The 25,235-nt window shown below is 45.4% G+C and overlaps 1 protein-coding gene across 1 annotated transcript in view; it reads right to left on the bottom strand.

The window, feature by feature from the left end:
* Positions 1-25,235, bottom strand: part of BTBD8 (BTB domain containing 8) — a 138,133-nt gene that overhangs the window by 12,463 nt on the left and 100,435 nt on the right. Inside the window, 1 exon segment of the mRNA XM_075322323.1 lies at positions 14,948-15,590. Within this exon segment, the coding sequence (XP_075178438.1) occupies positions 14,948-15,590 (643 nt within the window).

Here is a 25,235-nt window from a genome sequence, read left to right as displayed (position 1 = left end):
GAGTGAGCCACATGCTTAGTTAGGGAGTTGGTGCTGTGACGTGGAAGGATGAGGATCGGTTGCTGTGGCTGGATCCTGGAGCACATGAATGGACTATAGAGATTGGAGCTGGATACCAATGTTACCGTCTGATATCAGTCGTCTGGATTGAGGAACTATCCTAAGAACTATTGTTGCTGGCTGGAGCTGGACACACACGCTACGGTCATGATATCCGTCATCTGTAAGACCATAAGGACTATAGTCGCTGTAAGAATGTACGCAAGAGAGAAAAATTCTTGCATTGTTAATCTGCCTAGATGATTAATACAACCCACAACCTCAGATCCTCATAGTCCCAAAGATCAATAATTAACTGCAAACTTGCCCCTTTACATGTATGCAGAAAGGTGACCTCAGAGCAGGCGACTAATTGCTGCACCCAATTACAGCCCACAGTCATCTGATAACCGAAGAATAGGATGTCATCTCTTCCTGTCCTGATGGAGAGAACGGGATATAGACTGGGATATAGACTGGGATATAGACTGGGATATAGACTGGGATATAGACTGGGATATAGACTGGGATATAGACTGGGATATAGACTGGGATATAGACTGGGATATAGACTGGGATATAGACTGGGATATAGACTGGGATATAGACTGGGATATAGACTGGGATATAGACTGGGATATAGACTGGGATATAGACTGGGATATAGACTGGGATATAGACTGGGATATAGACTGGGATATAGACTGGGATATAGACTGGGATATAGACTGGGATATAGACTGGGATATAGACTGGGATATAGACTGGGATATAGACTGGGATATAGACTGGGATATAGACTGGGATATAGACATCTTCTATTAGCTTAGTATACAGGCGTTACCAGATATTGTATTTCTGCCTCTGTGATAATGAGACTGATGAAAACGGTTCCTGGATAGACATAAATTATAAGTCTAAAAAAGCCATGATAGCCCCTGTGAAAATTGCAAGATTACTAATTTTGTTCTTTAATAAATGTAATTGAATAAAAAAAAAAAAAAATTTGTTTTTTTTTAACCCCTTCAGCCCCCAGCCTGTTTTCACCTTAAAGACCCGGCCATTTTTTGCAATTTTGACCAGTGTCACTGACAGGTTATAACTCTGGAACACTTCAACGGATCCTGGCGATTAGGCCAATATGTTTTGCGTTTATTTGTGAAAATTTCGGAAATTTGGCAAACATTTTGCAATTTTCAAAATTTGAAATTTTATGCCCATAAATCTGAGAGATATGTCACACAAAATAGTTACTAAATAACATTTCCCACTTGTGTGCTTTACACCAGCGCAATTTTTGGAAAAAAAAAAAAAAAAAATTCCGTTAGGAAGTTAGAAGGGTTCAAAGTTAATCAGCAATTTCTAATTTTTCCAACAAAATTTACAAAAAATAAATTTTTTTAGGTACCTCATCACATTTGGAGTGATTTGAGAAACCTAGGCGACAGAAAATATCCAAAAGTGACCCCATTCTAAAATCTGCACCCCTCACTCTGCTCAAAACCACATCCAAGAAGTTTATTAACCCTTTAGGAGCTTCACAGCAACCAAAGCAATGTAGAAGAAAAAATGAAAATTTTACTTTAAACACAAAAATGTTACTTTAGCCATAAAAATTAGTATTTTCACAAGGGTATCAGAAAAAATGCATCATAAAATGTATCGTGCATTTTCTCCTGAGTACGCAGATACCCCATATGTGGTGGAAATCAAATGTTTGAGCACACGGCAGGACTCGGAAGGCAAGGAGCGCCATTTGAATTTTTGAGTGCAAAATTAGCTGCACTCATTAGCGGACGCCACGTCGGGTTTGAAGACTCCCTGAAGTGCCTAAACAATGGAGCTCCCCCATAAGTGACCCCATTTTGGAAACTAGAGCCCTCAAATATTTTTTCTAGATGTTTGATGTGCACTTTGAACCCCTGGGGGCTTCACAGAAGTTTAGAACGTTGAGCCGTGAAAAGAAAAAAAATTTTTTTTTTTTAACCACAAAAAACTGTTGCTTCAACCAGGTAGCTTTTTTTTATCACAAGGGTATCAGGAAAAAATGCACCATAAAATGTATTGTGCATTTTCTCCTGAGTTCGCAGATACCCCCTATGTGGTGGAAATCAAAATGTTTGGGAACACGGCAGGACTCGGAAGGCAAGGAGCGCCATTTCACAGCAAAATTGGTTGGAATTATTAGCGGACGCCATGTTGCGTTTGGAGACTCCCTTAAGTGCCTAAACAATGGAGCTCCCCCACAATTGACCCCATTTTGGAAACTAGACCCCTCATGGAATTTATCTAGCTGTTTAGTGAGCACTTTGAACCCCTGGAAGCTTCACAAACGTTTGTAATGTTCAGCCGTGAAAATATTTTATTCTTTTTTTTTTTACCACAAAATTGTTTTTTCAAACAGGTAGCTTTTTTTTCACAAGGGTATCAGGAAAAAATGCACCATATAATGTATTGTGCAATTTCTCCTGAGTACACAGGTACCTCATATGTGGTGGAAATCAATTGATTGGGCATACGGCGGGGCTCAGAAGAGAAGGAGCGCCATTTCACAGTAAAATGGATTGGAATTATTAGCAGACGCCATGTTGCATTTGGAGACACCCTGAGGTGCCTAAACAATGGAGCTCCCCCACATGTGATCCCATTTTGGAAACTAGACCCCCCCCCCCCATACGAAAAAATTAGTTTGGCGAAATAAAAAATACAGACCTCAGTAAAAAAAAAAAAAAAAAAAAAAAAGAATATATATGAGCGCCTGCCACTAAGACCAGTGCCAAAAGGTGAGAGCAATGCACGAGTCTCGCATCGCATCAGTCACTCCAGTCTGGAAGCGAGCAACTGCGCTGGATAATGCGATGCGAGAGGGCGGGGCGGCAGATGAGAAAGGGCGCAGCGGATGGAAGATGGGAAAGGGCGCAGCAGATGGAGGAGCGGCAGAGGATGGGAAAGGGCGCAGCGGATGTATGATGGGAAATGGCGCAGCGGATGGAGGAGCGGCGGAGGATGGGGGGAGGGAGGTGAGATGGGGATACCTACCTTACAGGATGGATCTAGGCAGCAGGATCACAGCAGACAGAAGAGTCAGCAGATGAAGGAGGCAACAGATTGAGGAGTGTGAGAGGGGGCAGTAGATGAAGAGGATGGGAGAGCAGGCAGCAGATCGGGGAGGGGGGCAGAGTCTGATGGGAGAGAGAGATGGCACATGGAGAAGGAGGGGGGCCCCAGGGGGCCCCCAGAACATGGAGGCCCCCAGAACATGGAGGCCCCCAGAACATGGAGGGGGGAGGGTGGCTTGCAGCACATGGAGGGGGGAGGGTGGCTTGCAGCACATGGAGGGGGAGGAGGTGTAGTGGCGATGGAGAAGGGGCAGCCGATGAATGAGGCGGCGGCGGCCGATCGGGAACAGTGGGGGCCGATTCGGGGGCAGCAGCGGCTGAAAAAGGTGGGTGCGACAGCGGCGGGGAAAGTGGCGAGCGTGGCGGCGGGGACAGTGGCGAACGTGGCGATCGGGGACAGCGGTGGATCGGAGCCGCGGCGGGGCGATCGGAGACAGTGGCGGGGCTGGCGGGCGGGGCGATCGGAGACAGCGGCGGGGCTGGCGGTGGCGAGCGGAGACAGCGGCGGGGCTGGTGGTGGCGAGCGGAGACAGCGGCGGGGCTGGCAGGGCGATCGGGGACAGGGGCGGGCGGCGGGGGGCAGCAACTTACCGATGGGCACCCGCAGAGACCGCTCTCCTCGGCTTTCAGGGACAGACACAGGTCACCGGCACCAGATCCACGGTGATTGGAGAGATCGGTCACAAGACCGGTCTCTCCAATCAGAGCTGGGGGCGGGTGAAGCACCGATCACCTAGCTCCAGCCAATGGCCAGTGCTACAGCAGCACTGATCAGGGCTGGATCTCTATGTTCCAGCCATTTTCAATGGCTGGAACATTACAGTGACTGTAATTGGCTGAGCGGCGTTAGTCAGCCAATCACAGCCTCTGTAGGTTCGGGGAGGAGGCACCACCCCTCCTGAGGTCAGGCAGAGGTCCCCTCCTTCCCGAATCTACTGATTAATTAAACAAATTGGACTCCCCGGGGCTCTGGGACCGCGATTTCGCCATGACGTCCTGGGTACGTCATGGGTCGTTTAGCACCATGGGTCATTCCGTGTCAAGTGGACCAGTGGTCCCCACTCGACGTTCTCCGATTTTGCTGAAAATTTATAAGGATGTACATGTATGTTTGAAAAGAGGTTCTGTAAATTTTTAGGGCCAGATCTCAAATATATTGGGCACTGTTGACCTTTCACTGGAGGCCCCCCCCAAGCCTGCGGCTTCAGCTAAGAGGATTTTGCAAATTTTGGCACATAGCCATTAGAGTTCTATACTGGCTATGATGCTGAAATTTGGCATACTAGCTCAACTTTTGCTGCTAAACGCGATAAAATTATTACCGGCTATGACAAAACAATATTTCGGACGCAATTTTGTGTCAAAGTAGCTTGCAAAACGCCTCGCATAAAATTTATGCCAAACTTTGCCCATATATAACTGAAGACCAAAAACCAATAGGAACTGGTGCTTTACCCTGTACAACAAACATCTTCATGACTTTGCATTGCTGCAATATCACGGTCAAAGCATATGTATTTGTGGAAATATTCACACCCACATATGATGACAAACTTAAAAAAAACGAATTTTACCTATTTTTAGGTCAAATTCCCCAAAAAGGGTACCCCTAAAATATATTAATTCTGTTATTTGAAAAGAGCACATTTTTCTCTACAAGGATCATTGGGGTTTTTTTTGGAGTCTCTCCATTTAAGAAAAGAAAAATGCCACTGAACATGGTGTTATTTATTAATACGCAATGAATGCTAACTGCACTATTCAAACCCTTGCGTTGGTCCATGGTGGTTATACCACAACCAATTCACTAAGAATTGGTATTATAATCCTATTAAGAATTGTAATAATGCGTCTCCCATTATTCGCTGGAAAAGGGAAGGGGCAGGAGGTGTGAGTAGCACTCAACAGTGTGGGAGATGGACAGGCTGAAGGCACTGAGATTAGCAGATAACCAATTTATTTCATTCCACAGATGGATTCACATCTACACAGCTTAGTACTGCTGCATAATGTGCTCTGTGCTGCTTTAGGCCTCCGACACACATCCGTGCCGCCGCCCCTCATATGTTAGTTTGAGTGGGAGGCATCATAGTTCAGGGAGGGAGGGAGGCTAATGTTCAGACTGTCAGACAGAAATTAAAATCAGAGCTGTATCCTGCACTTTTTGCCAGTTTGGGCCCTTAGTTATAGACTGCCCCAAACTAGTGTCATTACACATATACACACATATACACACATATACACACATATACACACATATACACACATATACACACATATACACACACACACACACGTGCTAAATTCTAACAAAAATCATCAGAGCTTACATGTACACTTTAAAGTGTTTTTCCCATGTCCTTTTATATAGGGAAAAAAGCTAGGCGTTTGCTAAAACAAGTAACTCCGAACGTGTCCTTAAAAATTCTCTACATTCTTAAAAAGGGACTGTCAGCAGGTTTCTGCAATGAAGACAGAATGCTGTAAGAGTTAAAACAGAAAATTCAGCCCAGTGTCTTATCGCAGTCTTTTTTTTTTGTTTATCTGTAATTTTAGTTTTAGGTTTTTATCTTTGTCATTAGTGGGTCTCAGCAGCAATGAGCTGTAGTCAGACTGCTCTGCAGAATCTGTCTATCGAAATGTACACTAAAAACCTCATGTGGGCGAGGGTCAGCTCTCAGAGCTCTGCTACATACAAAATCTCAAATCTTTCACTGTGTCAGAATGGCTGCACACAGTATTCTAAGTGATACATCATTGAACTCCGGATCTCTTTGCCTACACCATACTGCTCTCAGGGGAGATAGTGTAAACCTGCTGACAGATTCCCTTTAAGAACAGAGGGATTTTTAGTTTTGTTTACTGCTTATTACCTACTGTAGGTTTTGAGATTAAAGAATCAATTCACAACACTCCAGCGCTTCGTAATTTATAAGTGCTGGAGTATGAATGGATTCTCCCATATCTACTTACAATACAAGTCAATGCTGCCTGCAAGCAGAAGTGGGTGAACATGCGTAGTGCTTACAAGCATTCTAATAGAGCTTGTAAGTGCTGATCTGAAGCTGTCCAGGATAACAATGCACACAGATTGTTATCCTGGCCAGATTCAGTGCCACTGCACCTTCCCAATGCTGTAGAGTAGGGATGAGCAGACCTGTGGACGTTCAGGTTCTGCTGGTCAAACTGAACTTTAACGTTCTGTTTCGGACCTGGACTTCAGCTGAACTTCATTGGAAGTCACTGATTGGCAGTTCGGGTCTCTGCCCAAATGCCAACAGCCATAAACAGATCACTTCTGGGGGCAGGCGAGGTTTTTTTGGTGCACACTGCATCTGATCACAATGTTTCCTCCAGTGTGAGCCATTCAAAACAGTGCAAGTGGCTCACACTGGGCTGCGCCCCGAGTGTACCCGAGCACAGCGATGTCGCGCGGGTTGTTTGTATTCGTAACGCACACAAACTCCGAACCAAACTTTGTTTTCTTGAAAAAGTCTGAGTTTGTACCGAACACCAAACTTCAGGTTAGCTTATCTCTTCTGTAGAGGCAAAGCTGCCTCATATGCCAGCATCTTAGATTGCATAGTTTAGGCCAGCGGAGCAACAATGCTGTTAGCGTGAACGGTCAATAAATCAAGAACTTGAAACAACCCCTTTTTTTTCCATTTTTTGCCTCTTTGCATTTCAGCATTAAGTGCTTCTTAATTTATCCCACAAAACAAGATCTCGCACAGCCAGAAAAAAAAAAGAAATTATTTTTCAGAAATTTTTAGGTGTTAATATAAATTAAGGAATTTAAATACTCATTTGCAATGCAAATATAGAAAAAAAAACGTTTTTGGGGTAAGATTTTTTATTTTTAATGTATATACTGTTAACATAACACATAACCTACAGATATGCGACACATCAGGTACAGGTGTATGGAGCAGGAACAGGAGCTGAGCCCGGTCCATACAGGGTAGGCATCACCTGTGTTATACATCCAGCACCTGCCTCTAACAGCAGCAATAATTGGAGCTGGCTTTGCAACCTTGTGCAGTGTATGGTAACCTTTACCACAAACTGTACAAAATCGCTTCATGGGCGATTGCAATATAAACCCCCAACAAAAGGAAAACCATACTTAAGAAAGGTCAAAAAAAAAACAAACCAAAACCTGTGCCAAAACCTTAAATAGAAAAACCACACAACTTCTGGGAAAATGTTGTATTGACAGTGTAACAAACTCCGTGTGGTGAGGGTTAAATCCTTGTTCTGCAGGTATGTAGTGAAGCCAGTGTGGTAAGGTTTATATCCTAGCTCTACGGTTATGTAGCATAGCAGGGAAGGTGAGGGTTAAATCCCTGTCCTGCATTTATTGATTGGAAATGCGCCAGAAATGTTTTGTATAGAACAAGGCATGCGTTCACCTGATAGGGCTGCTCAGAGTGAGCGATCTCTCTGGGAGGAAGCTGCATGTGGCAGCTGGAACAGAGCATGTCTGAGTGGAGTCTGCAAGAGCCAGCTTGGAAGTTGGAAGGGAACTGGTCACCAGATTTGGCGACTATAAGCTGTGGCCACCACAAGTGGGCTCTTATATACAGCATTCTAACATGCTGTATATAAAAGAGTCCAGGCCGCTGTGTAGAACATAAAAATAACTTTATAATACTCACCTAGGAGGCAGTGCAGACTCGTTGGATGGGTTTCTCCGTTCTCCGATCCGGTGCCTCCTCTTTTGGCCATTTTTGTCTGTCTTTCTTCTGAAGCCTGGGTGCATGACGCGTCCTATGTCATCCACACTCGCAGGCATTGAGGTCCTGCGCAGGCGCACTTTGATCTGCCTTGAGTAAAGTATTCAAAGTATTGTAGTGCACCTGTGCATGACCTTAATGCAGCTAGTGTGGATGACGTAGGACGCGTCATGCACCCTGGCTTCAGAAGGATGACAAAGGTGGCCGAAAGAGGAGGCGCCGGGTCGGAGAATGGAGACACCCATCTGACCAGTCTGCACCGCAACGACCCTGAAGTGATTTTTACGTTCTACACAGCGGCCTGGGCTCTTATATACAGCATGCTGAATATAAGAGCCCACTGGTGGTGGCCGCAGCTTATAGTAGCTCAATCTGGTGATTGGTCAGCAGCAGACTGCTTCAAGGGAACCTAAGGGAAAAGTCAGTTTAATTTTGGACAGTCAGTCCAAAGCCTGAGCAGTGTTGGAGCTGGGGAAGAAGCAGCGAATGTGGAACATACTGGGCCTTTGAGTGGAAACATGATCTGCAGCTAAACCTGACAATTTATCCTGCAGTGAGAACTGGACATTCAGCCGCTGGATCTGTACAGGTGCGCCTACATATGCCATACGTGGACTATTTATTTTTCTTTCTTTGATGCCGGAGAGTGGCTGTGTGTTTCCCCACTTTGTGAGAACTTTATGCATTTTCACTAAACTACCCTGCTTGACCAAGGAACTGCGTGCCTATGTGACTGCTACCCAAAAGACAGTTTCCCTGCAACAGATTAAAGAGAATTGGTCACCAGGTTTTAACACCTAATCTGAGAGCAGCATAATGTAGGGGCACAGATCCTGATTCAAGCAATGTGTCACTTACTGGGATGTTTAGTGTAGTTTTTATAAAATCACTGATTAAATCAGCAGTAGATTATCATTAGAGGACTACTTGGCATACTGCAGGTAGTCCAGCATATTCATGATCTCTATATAACTGCTAGATCTGCAGCATAAAAAACACTGATTTTATAAAAAAAAACAACAGCAAACAGCTCAGTAAGTGACACATCGATGGAATCAGGGTCTCTGTCTCTACATTATGCTGCTCTCAGATGAGGGACAAAAACCTGGTGACCGATTCCCTTTAAATCTAACAAGAGCTTTTTGGCAATGCATACTATTGCTATGTGAACTATCAGAGAATTGCACTGGGTGAGTGAATGAAAGAGTAGAAAAGTCAAGAAGCTCACAGATGGCTAAAAAAAATAAAAATAAAATGTTTGTTGGCTGCAATTGTTGTCAAAGGTTTGCAACCAGGTATTAGGGGAAGGGTGCCTGTAATCAATCCTGTCCATGTCAATTACGGCTTCTTCTGGAATGACTACATGCATGACGACAGTGTTTGGGTGAACTAAGTTCCACAAGTTGCCTACTGCCTGATTCTAATTGGTGTGGATCGAGTGCATGCTTAAAAAATGAGGTCATGCTCACAGTCGGATATTCATCTTTCCTCGACCAAAGTCGGCCCAGACTCTGATTTATTTCAACTGAAGCATGCCCTGATATAACCTTGGAAAGGGGCATGTCCGGATGTGTTCATTGGTCAGTGGGTTGAACAATGTGTTAGTCCATGAGCTGATTGGTGGGTGTCATCATAGGCGGGTCTATGTCATCTGAGGCCATCTTGGTGATCCTCTGATGGGCGGGTCTGTGATGTCATCGGGGGCCATCTTGGGTTCCTCTGAAGACTGACTGGCTTATGTATAGAGAATTGATTTCATTGAACACACTTCTCACAGGGCTCAATGTCCAGAGGTTAAGTATTTCATCTTAGGGCTCTCCTCAACAACAGGTCAACTCTTCAGTTGAATGTATTTAAACATTGTATTAAAAAGATAATATGAAGTTTGTCTATAGCTACTAATTACTAAAAATTTAAAAAAATATAAAATAAAGTTTGCTAATAATGTTGATACATAAGCTGTAAAATCTTCTAAAAATAAAAAGGTAAATAACTATTTTTCCTCAGTCCAGAGAGATCCCAGCACAAGTATGGGTCTTGCAAAAAAAAAACAAAACAAAAAAACAAAAACTGAAGATTTTAGCTCTAAAGTCTGCAGAATTATGAGTGTCCTTGACTAATACAAGCTGTAATTCTGAATCTTCACAAGATAGGAAATGTATTTCCAAAAATACAAAACTTTATTTCAATCAATCAATCCTAGATGTAAAGTGGTGTTCAGAGGAGACCCCATGCTTCATATACATCAGAGTCTGACAATTATTACGGGAACAATGCAGCAATTTAGCATCCAACTGTGAGACAATTGTAACAAGGCACCATTTATCTCCGTCATTGAAACGCAGTGGAATCTTGAATCTCTCAAGATGGTTCCAAAGACAGTTATCAAAACAATAGGATACTTTAGGCTGCGAGATTGACAGAAATTTACACAATGTATATGGGAAGATCCACTCCTTTACATATGGCAATCATCAGGTTTTGTTCATTTCTGAGTCATCGAAATGATCAACAAGTCTAAATGCACTCAGAAATAAAAACTTTTTAAATAATAACTAAAAATAGTCAAAAAAGTTTGTTAAAGGAAACCAACCAGCAGGATATTGTCATATATAAAGTAAAGCCAGTGCTATACTGGCACTAGGATGCTGAATGTAGGCACAGCTTTTATTCTGAGATTGGATGTTTTATTTCAGAAATATGCGCAAAAAGTGCCAGTAATGCACTGCTACTTGATTGACAGGTGCAACAGGAGGGGAATATGTGGGCTGAGTTTTACTATCTATTCCCGCCCCTGTCTGGCTGCCTGCGGCAGAATAAACATCTATGATGGCAACAGTGGGAGGAAGGTTTGGCAGGCAGACAGGGGAGGGAATAGATAGCAAGACCCCACCCACATATTCCCACCCCTGTTGCACCTGTCAATCAAATAACAGTATATCACTGGAACTTTACTTGCACATATTTCTGAAATTAAACATCCAATCTCAGAACAAAAGCTGTGCTTACATTCAGCATCCTAGAGCCAGTATAGCACTGGCTTTACTTCTATATGACAATCCTGCTGGTTGGTTCCTTTTATCAATGATCATACCCAGCTAAGATCTACAAAAATGACAGCATTGGTAAGATTACAGTTCTGACAGAACAATGTAAAAATGTTGGCAACTATTGTTAAACTATTAATCACTTGTTTGAAAATGTCTTTTTGTAAATGGTCAATGTATGCATGAGATAAAGTTGTCAGAAAGTAAGATGCCAAATCCTTTTATGTATGAACTAGTGTTTAAGCAAACACTATTTGCCCGAAGGGCAACAAGAGGTACCCCTAACTAAAGACCTAATCAAATAAACTTTATTAAATTATATGAATTGACAAGGATTAAAATTGGCAGGTGGGAGGCCAATTCCGTATTAGATGAGTGCGGCCGCGGACTGACACTGCTCTGGATAAATTCCTAACGTCTCCCCGACATGTTTCACCATGACTGGCTATAGCCTCAGCCCCCTGATGAAGCCAGTCATGGCGAAACATGTCGGGGAGGCTATTAGCTGTTAGGTAGTTTTTAACAGGCAGTGTAGGTGATAGCCAGCTATATTACGTTAGGAATTTATCCAGAGCAGTGTCGGTCCGCGGCCGCACTCTTCTAATACGGAATTGGCCTCCCACCTGCCAATTTTAATCCTTGTCCATTCATATAATTTAATAAAGTTTATTTGATTAGGTCTTTAGTTAGGGTACCTCTTGTTGCCCTTCGGGCAAATAGTGTTTGTATACTTACTCCTATGCTGACCGGGTGTGACAATCAGAGGTTAGGGTTTGTTCTAGTGTTTAAGCAACACTCCAACCCCCATCAAAATAAGAAAACAAATCCTAGCAAAATGCTGGCCACTAGGCTTGTCTTTTGCTGTCAACTATCCGTTGTGAAGTGTAACCTGTCTGGAAGAAGGAGAGATGAATCTTTGTCTTTCTGCTCCTGCTTTTCTGTTTCTCAAGCTGCGTAGCGCCCCTGAGCCATCAGGAGCTAGAAAGGAACTACATCCTGTCAAAGCTGCAGGGCCTACCCCCAAGGACCCAGAAGACCAGTGCTGGTAACACCAAAACATTCATTTCTATCCCTATTTTTCCCCCCCAGAAACTGATGACAGGCTAGGGTTGGATCCAATGGGTGGCCACTTAGGGGTGGAACCGAACTGGTCCACCAGACTACAACCAGGGAGGCGGGGTCATTCAGTAAGTGGAGGTGAAAGGAGACGGACGTAAGAGTACTGACGGGAGAGTAACAGTGACCTGGCAGGCGGAGGCATGTGGTTGCTGAAGGAGTGCGGTGGAGTACTCTCGGAACCATAGCACTGACGGGGTGCAGAGCCCTAGGTCAGGAAAATGTTCCAGGCAGACCTGATAAAATCTGCACAGTGAGGGGACCATTCAGGACCTCACCGACTGTAAAGTCCGGTACACAGTAATGACGGGAGAACTGGGGAACGAGCCTAGAGATCTGCCCCCACAGGGTTCAAATTACCTGCCGTACGCACTAAGACTGAAAGACAACCAGGAGGGGACCCCCAGATGCTCCAAGCCACGGGGACCCACCAACCAGAGACAGGTGCAGGGGAAGTAAGCCACCAGGTCACCATACCGGCATTGGAACTAAGGGGACCAGAGGTCAAGACCAGCCGTCATCGGGTCGCAAGAAACATCTCAGTGAGTAAAGAACCAGTTACACTGCAATCCCTTGTGTGGTCTACCTTCTTTCCGCGCCTCAACATTATTGATGGACATTATCAGCATACACCATAATCTATCCCCTGGGGCCTAGCCCTACTTGCGGAGGGCCGCAACATCCAGGCTGCCATTAACATCAGCCCCAGCGGTGAGAGACTGTGCAGTGGTGGCTCCATCTCTATGGCCATCACCCGCAAGTGGCAAAAACTTTATTACAAATTCCCTGTAAAAAAAAAACCCCTTTTTAAAAGCAACCCCCAGGGTCACAGAACCGGGCACCGGCCATCACACCAATGATACACTCCCCAGTGAAACCAGGCCCGGGACAGAGTACCCCATAGCCCTGGGGTGCGATAAATACAGGCATACCAAAGGGGTGGACTTTTAGTTTTAAGCACACAAGCAGGAGCAAATGAAAGCACTAAATGGGAAGTTCTTGCGCCTATTGTGCTGGCAGAAATATGATAACAACCCTTTAACTTGTTCAGAGTGAACTGCAAGTTACTGAGAATCATCGAATAGTAGAGTTGGAAGGGACCTCAAAGGCCATCGAGTCCAACCCCCCGCAAATCATCCCAGCTATATGTTTATCCAGTTTCCGCTTGAAGATTTCCATTGATTGAAAGCTCACCACTTCCCGTGGTCGCCTGTACCACTCCCTGACTGCCCTCACTACCTCCCGTGGTCGCCTGTACCACTCCCTGACTGCCCTCACTGTCAGAAAGTTTTTCCTAATGTCTAATCTGAATCTCCTTCCTTTAAGTTTCATCCCATTGCTTCTAGTACTTCCTTTTGTTAATGAGAATAGGGTAGTTCCCTCTGCACTGTGACTACCTTTCAGATATTTGTAGACCGCTATTAAGTCTCCTCTCAGCCGTCTCTTTTTTAAACTAAACATCCCTAGTCCTTTTAGCCGTTCTTGATATGACATGATTTGCAGACCTTCTACCAGAGCATTGGGACACTTCCTGGACATATTTGCACCAAAGGCAATTTTAACTTTTGTAGGGGGATAAAGGGCAGCAGCTTTCCTACAGGTTTTTTCTGTCTGAATGGACAGGTATCCTAGAAAGCAGCCTGTCTTATATTGAACAAAATAATTTGTCCACAGTGACTTGATACAAAAAGCAGAACTTGTATCCAGTTTACTGCAACACCATTTTAATAAGAAATATATTAGTACAAGAATGAAGGAACAGCTTTTTCTCTGAAATACAATATTCTCTATGGGTTTCCAAATATCCGTTGTCTCCGGCCTATTGTTTTACGCCTGAGTCGGACATGACTAATTCAAAACTGTGAGCTACATACACTTAAAGGGAACCTGTCAGCAGATTTGGGGCCTATAAGCTGCGGCCACCACCAATGGGCTCTTATATACAGCATGTTAGGATATGGTATATAAGAGCACAGGCGGCTGCGTAGAACGTAAAAATCACGTTATAATACTTACCTAAACGGTCGCTGCGGTGGAGTTGGGCGATATGGGTGTCTGTTCTCCGGTGGTGGCGCCTCCTCTTTCAGCCATCTTTGGCCGCCTCCTAAAGCCAAGGTGCATGACGCGTCCTACGTCATCCACACTCGCCGGCATTGAGGTCCTGCGCAGGTGTACTTTGCGCGGGACCGGCGAGTGTGGATGATGTAGGACGCGTCATGCACACAGGCTTCAGAAGGAGAACTAAGATGAACGAAAGAGAAGGCATGCCACCGGAGACACCCATATTACCCAACTCCACAGGAGCGACTGTTTAGGTAAGTATTATAAAGGGATTTTTACGTTCTACACAGCGGCCTGGGCTCTTATATACAGCATGTTAGAATCCTGTAGATAAGAGCCCGGTGGTGCTGGCCGCAGCTTATAGGCCCCAAATCTTCTGACAGGTTCCCTTTAATTCTGATCTGAAAATATGGTGCATGTAATGATTCTTTTGATCTGGCTCAATGATAACTGATGTGTAGAAATCTATAGGATCCGTTTTGGCACCCGATTTCTTTTGGTGTTTCACTACCATGGTAGAAGAAGAAGAAAAAAAAAAACAAACCCACAACAGTTCTATAAATTTAAACAGAGGCTTAATATTTTCCATAATATGTGTTCAGAAATAAAAATAAATCACATTTCTCTAGCATAGATTTTATAATGTATACATACGATTGCTGCGTAAACATAGCCCCCCGTAGTTATCCTCAGATCAACCCTTTGCAATGCTCAGATTCAGAGCATGTAAATGCAGTGATCTGAGCATAATTTACTAGCGTCATCGGCCATAATCTGCCTACGCAGCTGTCACAACCATGTGTAAAATAACACTGGAATGCATACTCACCTACTCCTGGATCTTTTGGACCATCTAAACCATTTTTTAAGGTTTTATTGACCGGTGGAGAACTGGTTGCCGAATTCGGTTGCTCGTCGGCTCCATGTTCCTGGCTGTGTTCCCCTGAAGAGGAACTCGAGTGGGGAAGTTCTCCATTACAGTTTGCAGACTTCACACTTGGCAAAGAACCTTTCACCGGAGAAGCTGGATCTTTGTCCGATTTCTTCAGTGTCTTCACTTTAGTTGGAGGGTTGGAACTACCATTTGTCAGTTTGGGCCTAGTCGCCATCCTTACAGAAGAAGCCGGTTTTGGGCTGCCGGTACCGTCTCCTTTGGAAGCAGAGGTTTCGGTTTTGGACTGGTCGTTATTTTCGGATTTGGTTTTTAAACTGATTTTTGGTCTGGCCGTGGCTATTTTTTCTGTTGATTTTGTCTCTTTCACTCCTTTTGCCACAACTTTCTTTATTTCCTTTCCTTTGACATCATCCTCTTTTCCTTTTCCAGATGAATTCCTCGTTATGTGGCTCGTATGCCCAGAGGCGCCTAATGAATCAGATTTCATCTTCCTGCTACTGGATAAAACACTGTCTGGAAGTCTCTTATTCTCGGCTGGCCGATATTCTCCCAACTTCACACTTTTAGATAGATTTTGCTGAAATGAAGAAGAGATAAAACTAATAAACACGTATTTGCAGATTTAACTGGTAATTTTTATCAAGAGGTCAATGGAGGTTTCATCAATACCACTGGACAAAAGGACATGCCACAGGCTCCGACTACGATGACCGTGGCACTACCTTGGATTTGACTTCACTTATTAGAAAATTCGTGCACTAGTCTTGTATCAGGACACCGGTCACAAGCTGCCATGTGGTCAACATGTCATAATGCTTTACATTTTTTGTAAAACTTCAATCCCAGCACCTGCTTTTTATATTAGTATGAAATGTATTTTTCAGAACCACCCCCCGTATACACTCAATGCACCATATGTGCAGTTTATTTCTTATGCCGAAATGCATGTTCCTTTGTGGTCACAAGTCCCAGAGCTCTCTCTCATTACTTTCTGTGACGCTCCGATTCTTGCACGGAGCCCTGCTTTTCCAGTTACTGTTTAGAACAAGATGTCGCTGGTCACCTTACCTTAAAGGGAATCTGTCTCCAGGTTTTAGCCCCCTAATCTCAGAGCAGCATAATGTAGAGTTGGAGACCCTGATTTCAGCGATGTGTCACTTACTGGGTTGTGTAGTGTAGCTTTCATAAAATCACTGTTTAATTAGCAGGAAATTATCATTAGAGGACTACTTGATGTGTTGCCAAGTAGTCCAGCAGCTGCATGAGCTCGTTATAACCCTGTTCTAAGTTGAAATAACTGCTAGATCTGCAGCAGAGAAAACAGTGATTTTATCAAATTTTAAATTAAAGCAAACAGCTCAGTTAGTGACACATTGCTGGAATCAGGGTCTCTGTCTCTACATTATGCTGCTCTCAGATGGGGGAGCAGAAACCTGGTGACAGAGTCCCTTTAAGTGGTGAGGTCAGGAGTTTTTGGGGTTTTGTTTTCTACCTTTTTATAATTTCTAACTTGGTGAATGCACATACCTTTAAATAATAGCCTAAAAAAGACAGTAAACCCTTTAAAGATTATGTTTACATGTTGCATTTTTGCTGCGCTTTTTTCTTCTGTAGCAAAATCTGCTGTGCTTTTAGTGTGTCACTTTTTTACAGTACGATTAAATAAAGTTAGTTTAATTCACCACAAACAGCTACGTTTTTGCACTCTCTCATTGCTTTCAATTGTGAAAAAAAGAAGCAAAAAGGCTGAAAAAAATTGACATGCTGCTTCTTTGAAAATGCGACAGTTTTACATTGGTCAGTAAAATAAAACTGCGCGCGCATGAGATTTCTGAAATCTCAGCTTTTGCTGGTACTGAAAAAAGCAACTTTTTATTTGCAGAAAACCAATGAAAAGAAGATGCAAACAAATGCAATCTGTGAACATAGCCTAAAGCGGGCTTTACACACTACAATTTTGCTACAGCGATCTTGTTTGGGTCACGGAATTTGTGACGCACATCCGGCCGCTGTAGCGATCTCGTTGTGTGTGACGACTAGGAGAGATTTTGGATCGTTGCAAAAACGTCCAAAATCGCTCCTCGTTGACATGGGGGTCCGCTTCCAAGTATCGATGCTATCGCTTCGCCGAAGTTGTTCCTCGTTCCTGCGGCAGTGCACATCGCTGTGTGTGACCCCCGTAGGAACAAGGAACACCTCCTTACCTGCCGCCGGCCACAATGCGGAAGGAAGGAGATGGGCGGGATGTTAGTCCCGCTCATCTCCGTCCCTCCGCTTTCATTGGGCGGCCGCTGTGTGACGTCGCTGTGACGCCGAACGGACCACCCCCTTAGCAAGGAGGCGGTACGCCGGTCACAGCGACGTCGCTATGCAGGTAAGTACGTGTGACGGGGGTGCCGGATTTTGTGTGCGACGGGCAGCGATATGCCCGTTTAGCACAAACGATGGGGGCGGGTCGCATGGTAGCGATATCGGTACCTATATTGTAGCATGTAAAGCCACCCTTAGATTACGAGTGGAAAAACGTTGCAAAAACAGAACTATGCACAGCTATGTAAAAATGACACTGTTGTGCGCATGCTCAGTGTTTTGTTACTTCATTTGTTCAATTCAAGGTTTGAAAACTATGAAGTTGTTAAAAGAAGTAATGTACGTTCTTCCGGCAGCTTTCAAACAAACTCTATAGTTGAAAGTGTAAAAGAAAAAAAAAAAAAAAAAAAAGCCAGTGGCAAGGCCACCACTGCAGAAGACCAACGACAAAACTTCTGGGTGAAGCTGCTTCAGTAAAGTCAGACAGCTTTTTCCTGAAGCAGCTTCGCTTAGCAAAACTTCAGCAGCAACATCAGTGTCTTAAAACATCGTGTGCACATAGCCTAATCGTTGTCTTCTATATGTGGATTATTCCTTACAAAACTCAAGACTGTCAAGTTTCAGCAACCATGTTTGATGGAACTTGTCTATACAGGCCCAGTCACACGTCCAAGATCCTCATGAATTCTATCCATGGTATTCACAAATAGAACTTGTATTCATGATTGTTTAGGAAAATTATACATGTCCGAGTTTTTATGCGGACTACAAAAATAGACTTCCACTGGTGAGTTTGATTAAAGGGGTATGCTAATCTCCAAGACCTTATCCCAATATGTAGTAGCTCTAATAATATTAGCAAATACCTTCAATTAGAAATGTAGGATAGTTCTCCTGATACAGCTATATCTCTTACCTCATGTACAGGGCATTGCAGGATCTTAGGTATCCATGGTACCACCATGCATATAGAGGCAGTTAGTTGCTCGTGGTTGTAACCATGGATACCTAAGGTCCTGCAATGCCCTGCACATGAGGTAAGTGACATAGTGAATCAGCAGAAATACACTACATTTCTATTTGGAGGTATTGGATAATATTATTATTACACCTAATACATATTGGGATAGTATCTTGGAGATGGGAATACCCCTTTAAGTTTGAGTATAGAGAGGGGGGAGCCAGCACTGCCTATGAATGGCATGCAAAAAATAAAAAAAAGTGTATAATTCACAAATTCATTCCTACTGTACTATAATGCAAAATGAGATTTTTAGCAAACAATTGATCAATAATTTGAGTCACCCCTGCCATGTCACGGCAAATCTCAATAGGGGGGGTCCTACTCTATATAATATAATTTACCATTGTGCCATACGGCTTCCTAAATATTTTAATAAGCAGAACCATATAAAAGCAACACATATAACCTTTAAAGTTTCAGTCTACAGGTTCCTGAAGAACAAAAAAAAAATAAAAAAAAAAAAATCAGAAAGTACAAGGATGTTGCCATAGTTAAATTCATGTGCTATGATTTTCAGGTTTGGTGATAAAAGCTTCAGAAATGTTCTCTCACCAAAAAACGATAAATAAAATGCAACATTGATGGTAAAAATTGTCCCTCTTGCCAAACAATGTTGAAGACATGATCCCAGAATCACTGAATAAAATCACTGGCGTCTCAATGAGCTCTTAGTTGCAGTTTCAACAAAAGAATGTAAAGAAGGGAATTTTGTTTACTTACCGTAAATTCCTTTTCTTCTAGCTCCAATTGGGAGACCCAGACAATTGGGTATATAGCTTCTGCCTCCGGAGGCCACACAAAGTATTACACTCAAAAGTGTAACCCCTCCCCTCTGCCTATACACCCTCCCGTGCCTCACGGGCTCCTCAGTTTTGGTGCAAGAGCAGGAAGGAGGAAACTTATAAATTGGTCTAAGGTAAATTCAATCCGAAGGATGTTCGGAGAACTGAAACCATGAACCAAAGAAACAATTTAACATGAACAACATGTGTACACAACAGAACAACAAGCCCGAAGGGAACAGGGGCGGGTGCTGGGTCTCCCAATTGGAGCTAGAAGAAAAGGAATTTACGGTAAGTAAACAAAATTCCCTTCTTCTTTGTCGCTCCATTGGGAGACCCAGACAATTGGGACGTCCAAAAGCAGTCCCTGGGTGGGTAAAAGAATACCTCGAGAAATAGAGCCGACACGGCTCCCTCTTACAGGTGGGCAACCGCCGCCTGAAGGACTCGCCTACCTAGACTGGCATCTGCCGAAGCATAGGTATGCACCTGATAGTGTTTCGTGAAAGTGTGCAGGCTAGACCAGGTAGCTGCCTGACACACCTGCTGAGCCGTCGCCCGGTGCCGCAATGCCCAGGACGCACCCACGGCTCTGGTAGAATGGGCTTTCAGCCCCGAAGGAAGCGGAAGCCCCGAAGAACGGTAAGCTTCAAGAATCGGTTCCTTGATCCACAGAGCCAAGGTTGACTTGGAAGCCTGCGAACCCTTACGCTGACCGGCGACAAGTACAAAGAGTGCATCTGAACGGCGCAAGGGCGCTGTGCGAGACACGTAGTACCGGAGTGCTCTCACTAGATCTAATGAGTGCAAATCCTTTTCACATCGGTGAATTGGATTAGGGCAAAAAGAAGGTAAGGTGATATCCTGATTGAGATGAAAAGGAGATACTACCTTAGGGAGAAATTCCGGAACAGGACGCAGAACCACCTTATCCTGGTGAAAAACCAGGAAGGGGGCTTTGCAGGACAGCGCTGCAAGATCCGACACTCTTCGGAGTGATGTGACTGCCACTAGAAATGCCACCTTCTGCGAAAGACGTGATAAGGAGACATCTCGCAGCGGCTCGAAAGGTGGTTTCTGAAGAGCCGTTAGCACCCTGTTAAGGTCCCAGGGCTCTAGTGGGCGCTTGTAAGGTGGGACTATGTGGCATACTCCTTGCAGGAACGTGCGGACCTGCGGGAGCCTGGCCAGGCGCCTTTGAAAAAATACTGAGAGCGCCGATACTTGTCCCTTGAGAGAGCTTAGTGACAAACCTTTCATGGTCAGAGCCCTGAGCTGCGACCTCCGCCTCGTCCTCCAGCGAGTCCTCCAGCCGGGAACCTGAGCAGCGTGATGAAGCTGAGGATTCCAAGCGGGCCCGCTTAGCTGGTCTGGGGCTGTGGTCCGTGGAGGAGTCCTCCACGTGAAACATAGAGCCCACCCCGGGAGCGCGCTGCGGCGTGGACCGAGAGGGACCTGGAGGCGCCGATCCAACAGTGTCCTGGGTCTGTGTAAGGACCGGTCTGGACTGCAAGGCTTCTAGCAGCTTGGCAGACCATTTGTCCATAGACTTAGCCATGGATTGTGAAAGTGACTCCGAGAGCTTCTCAGCAAAAACTGCAAACTCTGTCCCTGCCGCCTGGACAGTGGTAGCATGGGGGTCTACCTGAGCCGAGGGGCCCACAAGTGGTCGCGGCTCCGGCTGAGTCAGTGTAACAGGGGTCGAGCATTGCTCACAGTGAGGGTAGGTGGAACCCGCAGGCAACATAGCCCCACAAGAGGTACAGGTCGCAAAGAAACCCTTTGCCTTAGCGCTCTTGCTCCTTGTGGACGACATGCTGTTGTGTCCCAGGAGAGTGATCACAGAGGGTATAAGGGAAGAGTATACAGCCCGGCCGAACAGAGATATATATATATATATATAAAGATATATAATACGTATCTATTCAGGCAACCCAGGGGGACCAGCACCGGATGACCGGTGTGGCTTACCGACCGCTAAAAAGCGGCGTGTGTGTCCTCCAGATTCCCTGCTCCAGGTCTCCCAGCGGTGAAGAGCTCTTTCCTGATGATTCTCCAGCGCAGAATGTCTGAAAAAAATGGCTGCTGGAGCTCTCAGAGGGGGAGTGGAGCGGTGGGCGGCATCAGGAAAAAGTGCGGGAATCTGGGGTCCCTATTGTGATCAAAGAGGGGGGAGGAAGCATACAGGATGCTCCGGCCCTCACTGCCGATGTCAGGACGGCTGTCCCGCCCCTACCCTGACAGACAGGTCCGGGGGCGGGAGTCTTGCCAGTAGGCCGCAACTGAAGCCGGGGACTAAATTTATGACCGCGGCCGACAAGCAGGCGCGGTCGGAGCGGAAGTCCCCCGGCTTTCACGGATCAGCAGCCGCTGTGTGTCCCAGGCAGCGTCCGGTCGGCTGTCCCGCCCCTACCCTGACAGACAGGTCCGGGGGCGAGATTTTGCAAGTAGGCCGCAACTGAAGCCGGGGACTAAATTTATGACCGCGGCTGACAAACAGGCGCGGTCGGCGCGGAAGTCCCCCGGCTTTCACGGCCTAGCAGCCCTTGCAGCGTCCGGGTGCCAGGCGCTCCATGAACCGTCCCCATGGGGACACAGAGTACCTGACAGATGCAGGGCCCGGTCCCTGATGAAGAAAATACTCCGGTCCGGCAGATTCCACACAGGGGCTGCGGAGGGAGCACGGTCCCAGTACCTGGATGACCGCTCAGGATCCCACTTCTCCCAGAGCCCCCAAGGGATGGTGAAGGAAATACGGCATGAGGCTCCGGCCGTCATACCCGCAATGGGTACCTCAACCTTAACAGCACCGCCGACGTAGTGGGGTGAGAAGCGAGCATGCCGGGGGCCCCATGGGAGCCATCTTTTCTTCCAACCGATAACATCAGCAGCTGCTGCTGACTAATATGGGAATGCATGAGTGGATGTGTGCCTCCTTCCACACAAAGCATAAAACTGAGGAGCCCGTGAGGCACGGGAGGGTGTATAGGCAGAGGGGAGGGGTTACACTTTTGAGTGTAATACTTTGTGTGGCCTCCGGAGGCAGAAGCTATACACCCAATTGTCTGGGTCTCCCAATGGAGCGACAAAGAAAGGGAGAATTCACAGGCTGCAAAGTTTTGTTGTAACTGGAAAAAAAAAAAAGAAAAAAAAAAAAAAAAACCCCAGAAAAAATAAAGTCTGTTCCATTCACCAGAAGGACGTTGTTCAGATAAATAGGACAATTGCGGAAGTTTCTACAACATATTCTGCAGTGTGTAGTTTCAGTCTAAGGCCATGCTCACGAGGTTTTATTGCAGATTTTCACATAAGGCTAGGTTCACATTTCCGTTGTTTTGCATCAGTCACATGCGTTGCTTGACGCTTGTGACTGATGCGTTGTACAACAGGTGACAAGAATTAGAATTCACTGTCATGAGAAAGCGTATTCTGTTGCAAAAAGAGAGAGCGAATGATCAGCTGATCATTCACATTAGTCGGCCGCCGGCTTTTGAGAGTGATCAGCTGATCTCCCGGCGGCCGGCTAATGAGAGCGATCAGCTGATCTCCCGGCCGCTGGCTTTTGAGAGCGATGAGACGATCTCCCGGCCGCTGGCTTTTGAGAGTGATCAGCTGATCTCCCGGCTGCTGGCTTTTGAGAGCGATGAGACGATCTCCCGGCGGCCAGCTATTGTGAACGATCAGCTGATCGCTCTCATTAGCCGGCCGCCGGGAGATCAGCTGATCGCTCTCAAAAGCCAGCGGCCGGGACATCGGCTGATCGTTCTCAAAAGCCAGCGGCCGGCTAATGAGAACGATCAGCTGATCTCCCGGCCGCTGGCTTTTGAGAACGATCAGCCGATGTCCCGGCCGCTGGCTTTTGAGAGCGATGAGACGATCTCCCGGCGGCCAGCTATTGTGAACGATCAGCTGATCGCTCTCATTAGCCGGCCGCCGGGAGATCAGCTGATCGCTCTCAAAAGCCAGCGGCCGGGACATCGGCTGATCGTTCTCAAAAGCCAGCGGCCGGGAGATCAGCTGATCGTTCTCATTAGCCGGCCGCCGGGAGATCAGCTGATCGCTCTCAAAAGCCGGCGGCTGGGAGATCAGCTGATCGCTCTCAAAAGCCGGCGGCCGGGAGATCAGCTGATCGCTCTGAAAAGCCGGCGGATCAGCTGATCACTCTCATTAGCCGGCCACCGGGAGATCAGCTGATCGTTCGGCCGCTGAGAGAGAGCATGCGCAGTGAAATCAAAAGGATTCCGCTGCTCAAAAAACATTACATGCTGCGTTCCTGGCGCCCGACAGTCAGTCGTTCCACGACTGATCAATCGGGCGGCTGATGCAACACAAGGGCATCAGTCACAATCCGCCGCTCAAGTCTATGGGAAACAACGGAATCCGCTAAACAGACTGCGTTGTTTGTCAGACCGACGGATTGTGACAGATCATAAACAACGGAAATGTGAACCTAGCCTTACTCGTATTACAGTACAAGGCTGTAACATCTGTTAATTTTAGGGCATACTGTGGATATATAAATGTGTATTATATTGTTTGTAGACTGCAAAATCCATATTTAAATGCATGTACATTTTATGATAGAGGTGTGCCGAAATCTACAATTTAAAGTGGTTCAAAAAGTAGAAAGGAAGGAAAAAAAAAAAAAAAAAAAAAAGTTATAACCCAACTGTTTGTTTTAAATGTGGTGTTCTAGTAATCGGACATCAAATGTATTTGCTATCCACTCTTCATGGGCTATTACATCAACCTTGCTGCAAATCAAGTCAATTCATATAAAAGGCTACAAGAACGTGCTGCTCTATATATAGATATCAGGACATTATGTCATTCTGCTTCTTCCAGCAGTGAGAGGACTTTAAAGAGAACCTGTCACCATGAAAATGCCGTCCAAACTGCGGTAGCGGGAGGTGAGGATATAGAGGCCTCATTCAGACATCCTGGTTTCACGTACATGTTCTATATGGATTCATGGATAGAACACTAACCAATTCTAGTCTACTGTACTGTTTTACAGGTCTATGTTTTCTTTTTTTGCTGACTGTTCCTGTGCAAAAATCATGGCGACTTGCCCATTTTTTAACGCAAGTGTGCGTAGATAACCGGCAATCACTGATAGGAACGTCCACAAGACAAAAAGCCCAAAAACAAACAGAGCAGAGGATTAAATGATGAAAACACAGCTTATATTGAATCTTTTCTCACAAAAACATATATCATTATGCCTCCTTCCTCTTCCCCCCCCCCTCCCCCGCTTTAACAGAGTGCTTGGTGATTGGACTGCATTTTCATCTTGACCAGTTCCCTTTAAGGTTTCCAGCTGGTGAAGAAAACAATGAAGTCTATAGATTTTCTTCCAGTAAGGAAGGAGTAAAAGCACAAATGGAGACAATGCCACGTATTCCAATTGATTCAGAATACTGAGCATATATTATTGTCCTATTGTATTATGACAGATGTAAAATAGGTTAAAAAGGGGTTAATCAGGACTATTCCATTTTTTTCCCCCACTATGGGCCAAAATACCAGACCGGGAAGTAGTTGCTAACTCCCTGCCTGTTGTGCCCAGTGCTGATCTCCGATGGCACAGAGCGCTCACAGACCACTCCCGGTGATGCAGTGGCTTCTGCTGATGACAGGTTGACAGAACATCAGCCTCTCATCTGCTCTTCTCTGTTGATGGGGTGCGATTACCAACGTCATGCGGATTCTCTGCTACCTAACTAATGGAAGCCGGCTGTCAATCAGCATGACATTGGCAGTTACATGGAAACCACAGAGCAGCCCGGAAGAAGAAGAGCTGCTCTGTTGACATGTAGCAGCTAAATTGCTGGCAGGAGTGGTCGATGATTGCTCTGAGCTGGTGCTCTGTGGAACAGGCAGGTAGTTGCCTCTATTAGCAACTACCTGCGTGTTAGTATTTAGGCCCCTTGTAAAAAATAAAGTGGTCTGGGACATCCCCTTCAATTGGAATAGGAATAAAAATAAATCTTGAGTAAATTGTGAAAAACCTTTAAAGGGCTTGTCCACTACTAGGACATCCCCTTCTAATTCCCCTTGTTCCCCCAAGTGAAAACTAAACACCCTGTACTCACCTCCTGTTTTG

Source organism: Anomaloglossus baeobatrachus, chromosome 8 (assembly GCF_048569485.1).
Source record: "Anomaloglossus baeobatrachus isolate aAnoBae1 chromosome 8, aAnoBae1.hap1, whole genome shotgun sequence".
Lineage (NCBI taxonomy): Eukaryota > Metazoa > Chordata > Amphibia > Anura > Aromobatidae > Anomaloglossus > Anomaloglossus baeobatrachus.
The sequence above is the reverse complement of the archived record's forward strand: the minus strand, read 5'-3'. Positions and strand labels throughout refer to the sequence as shown.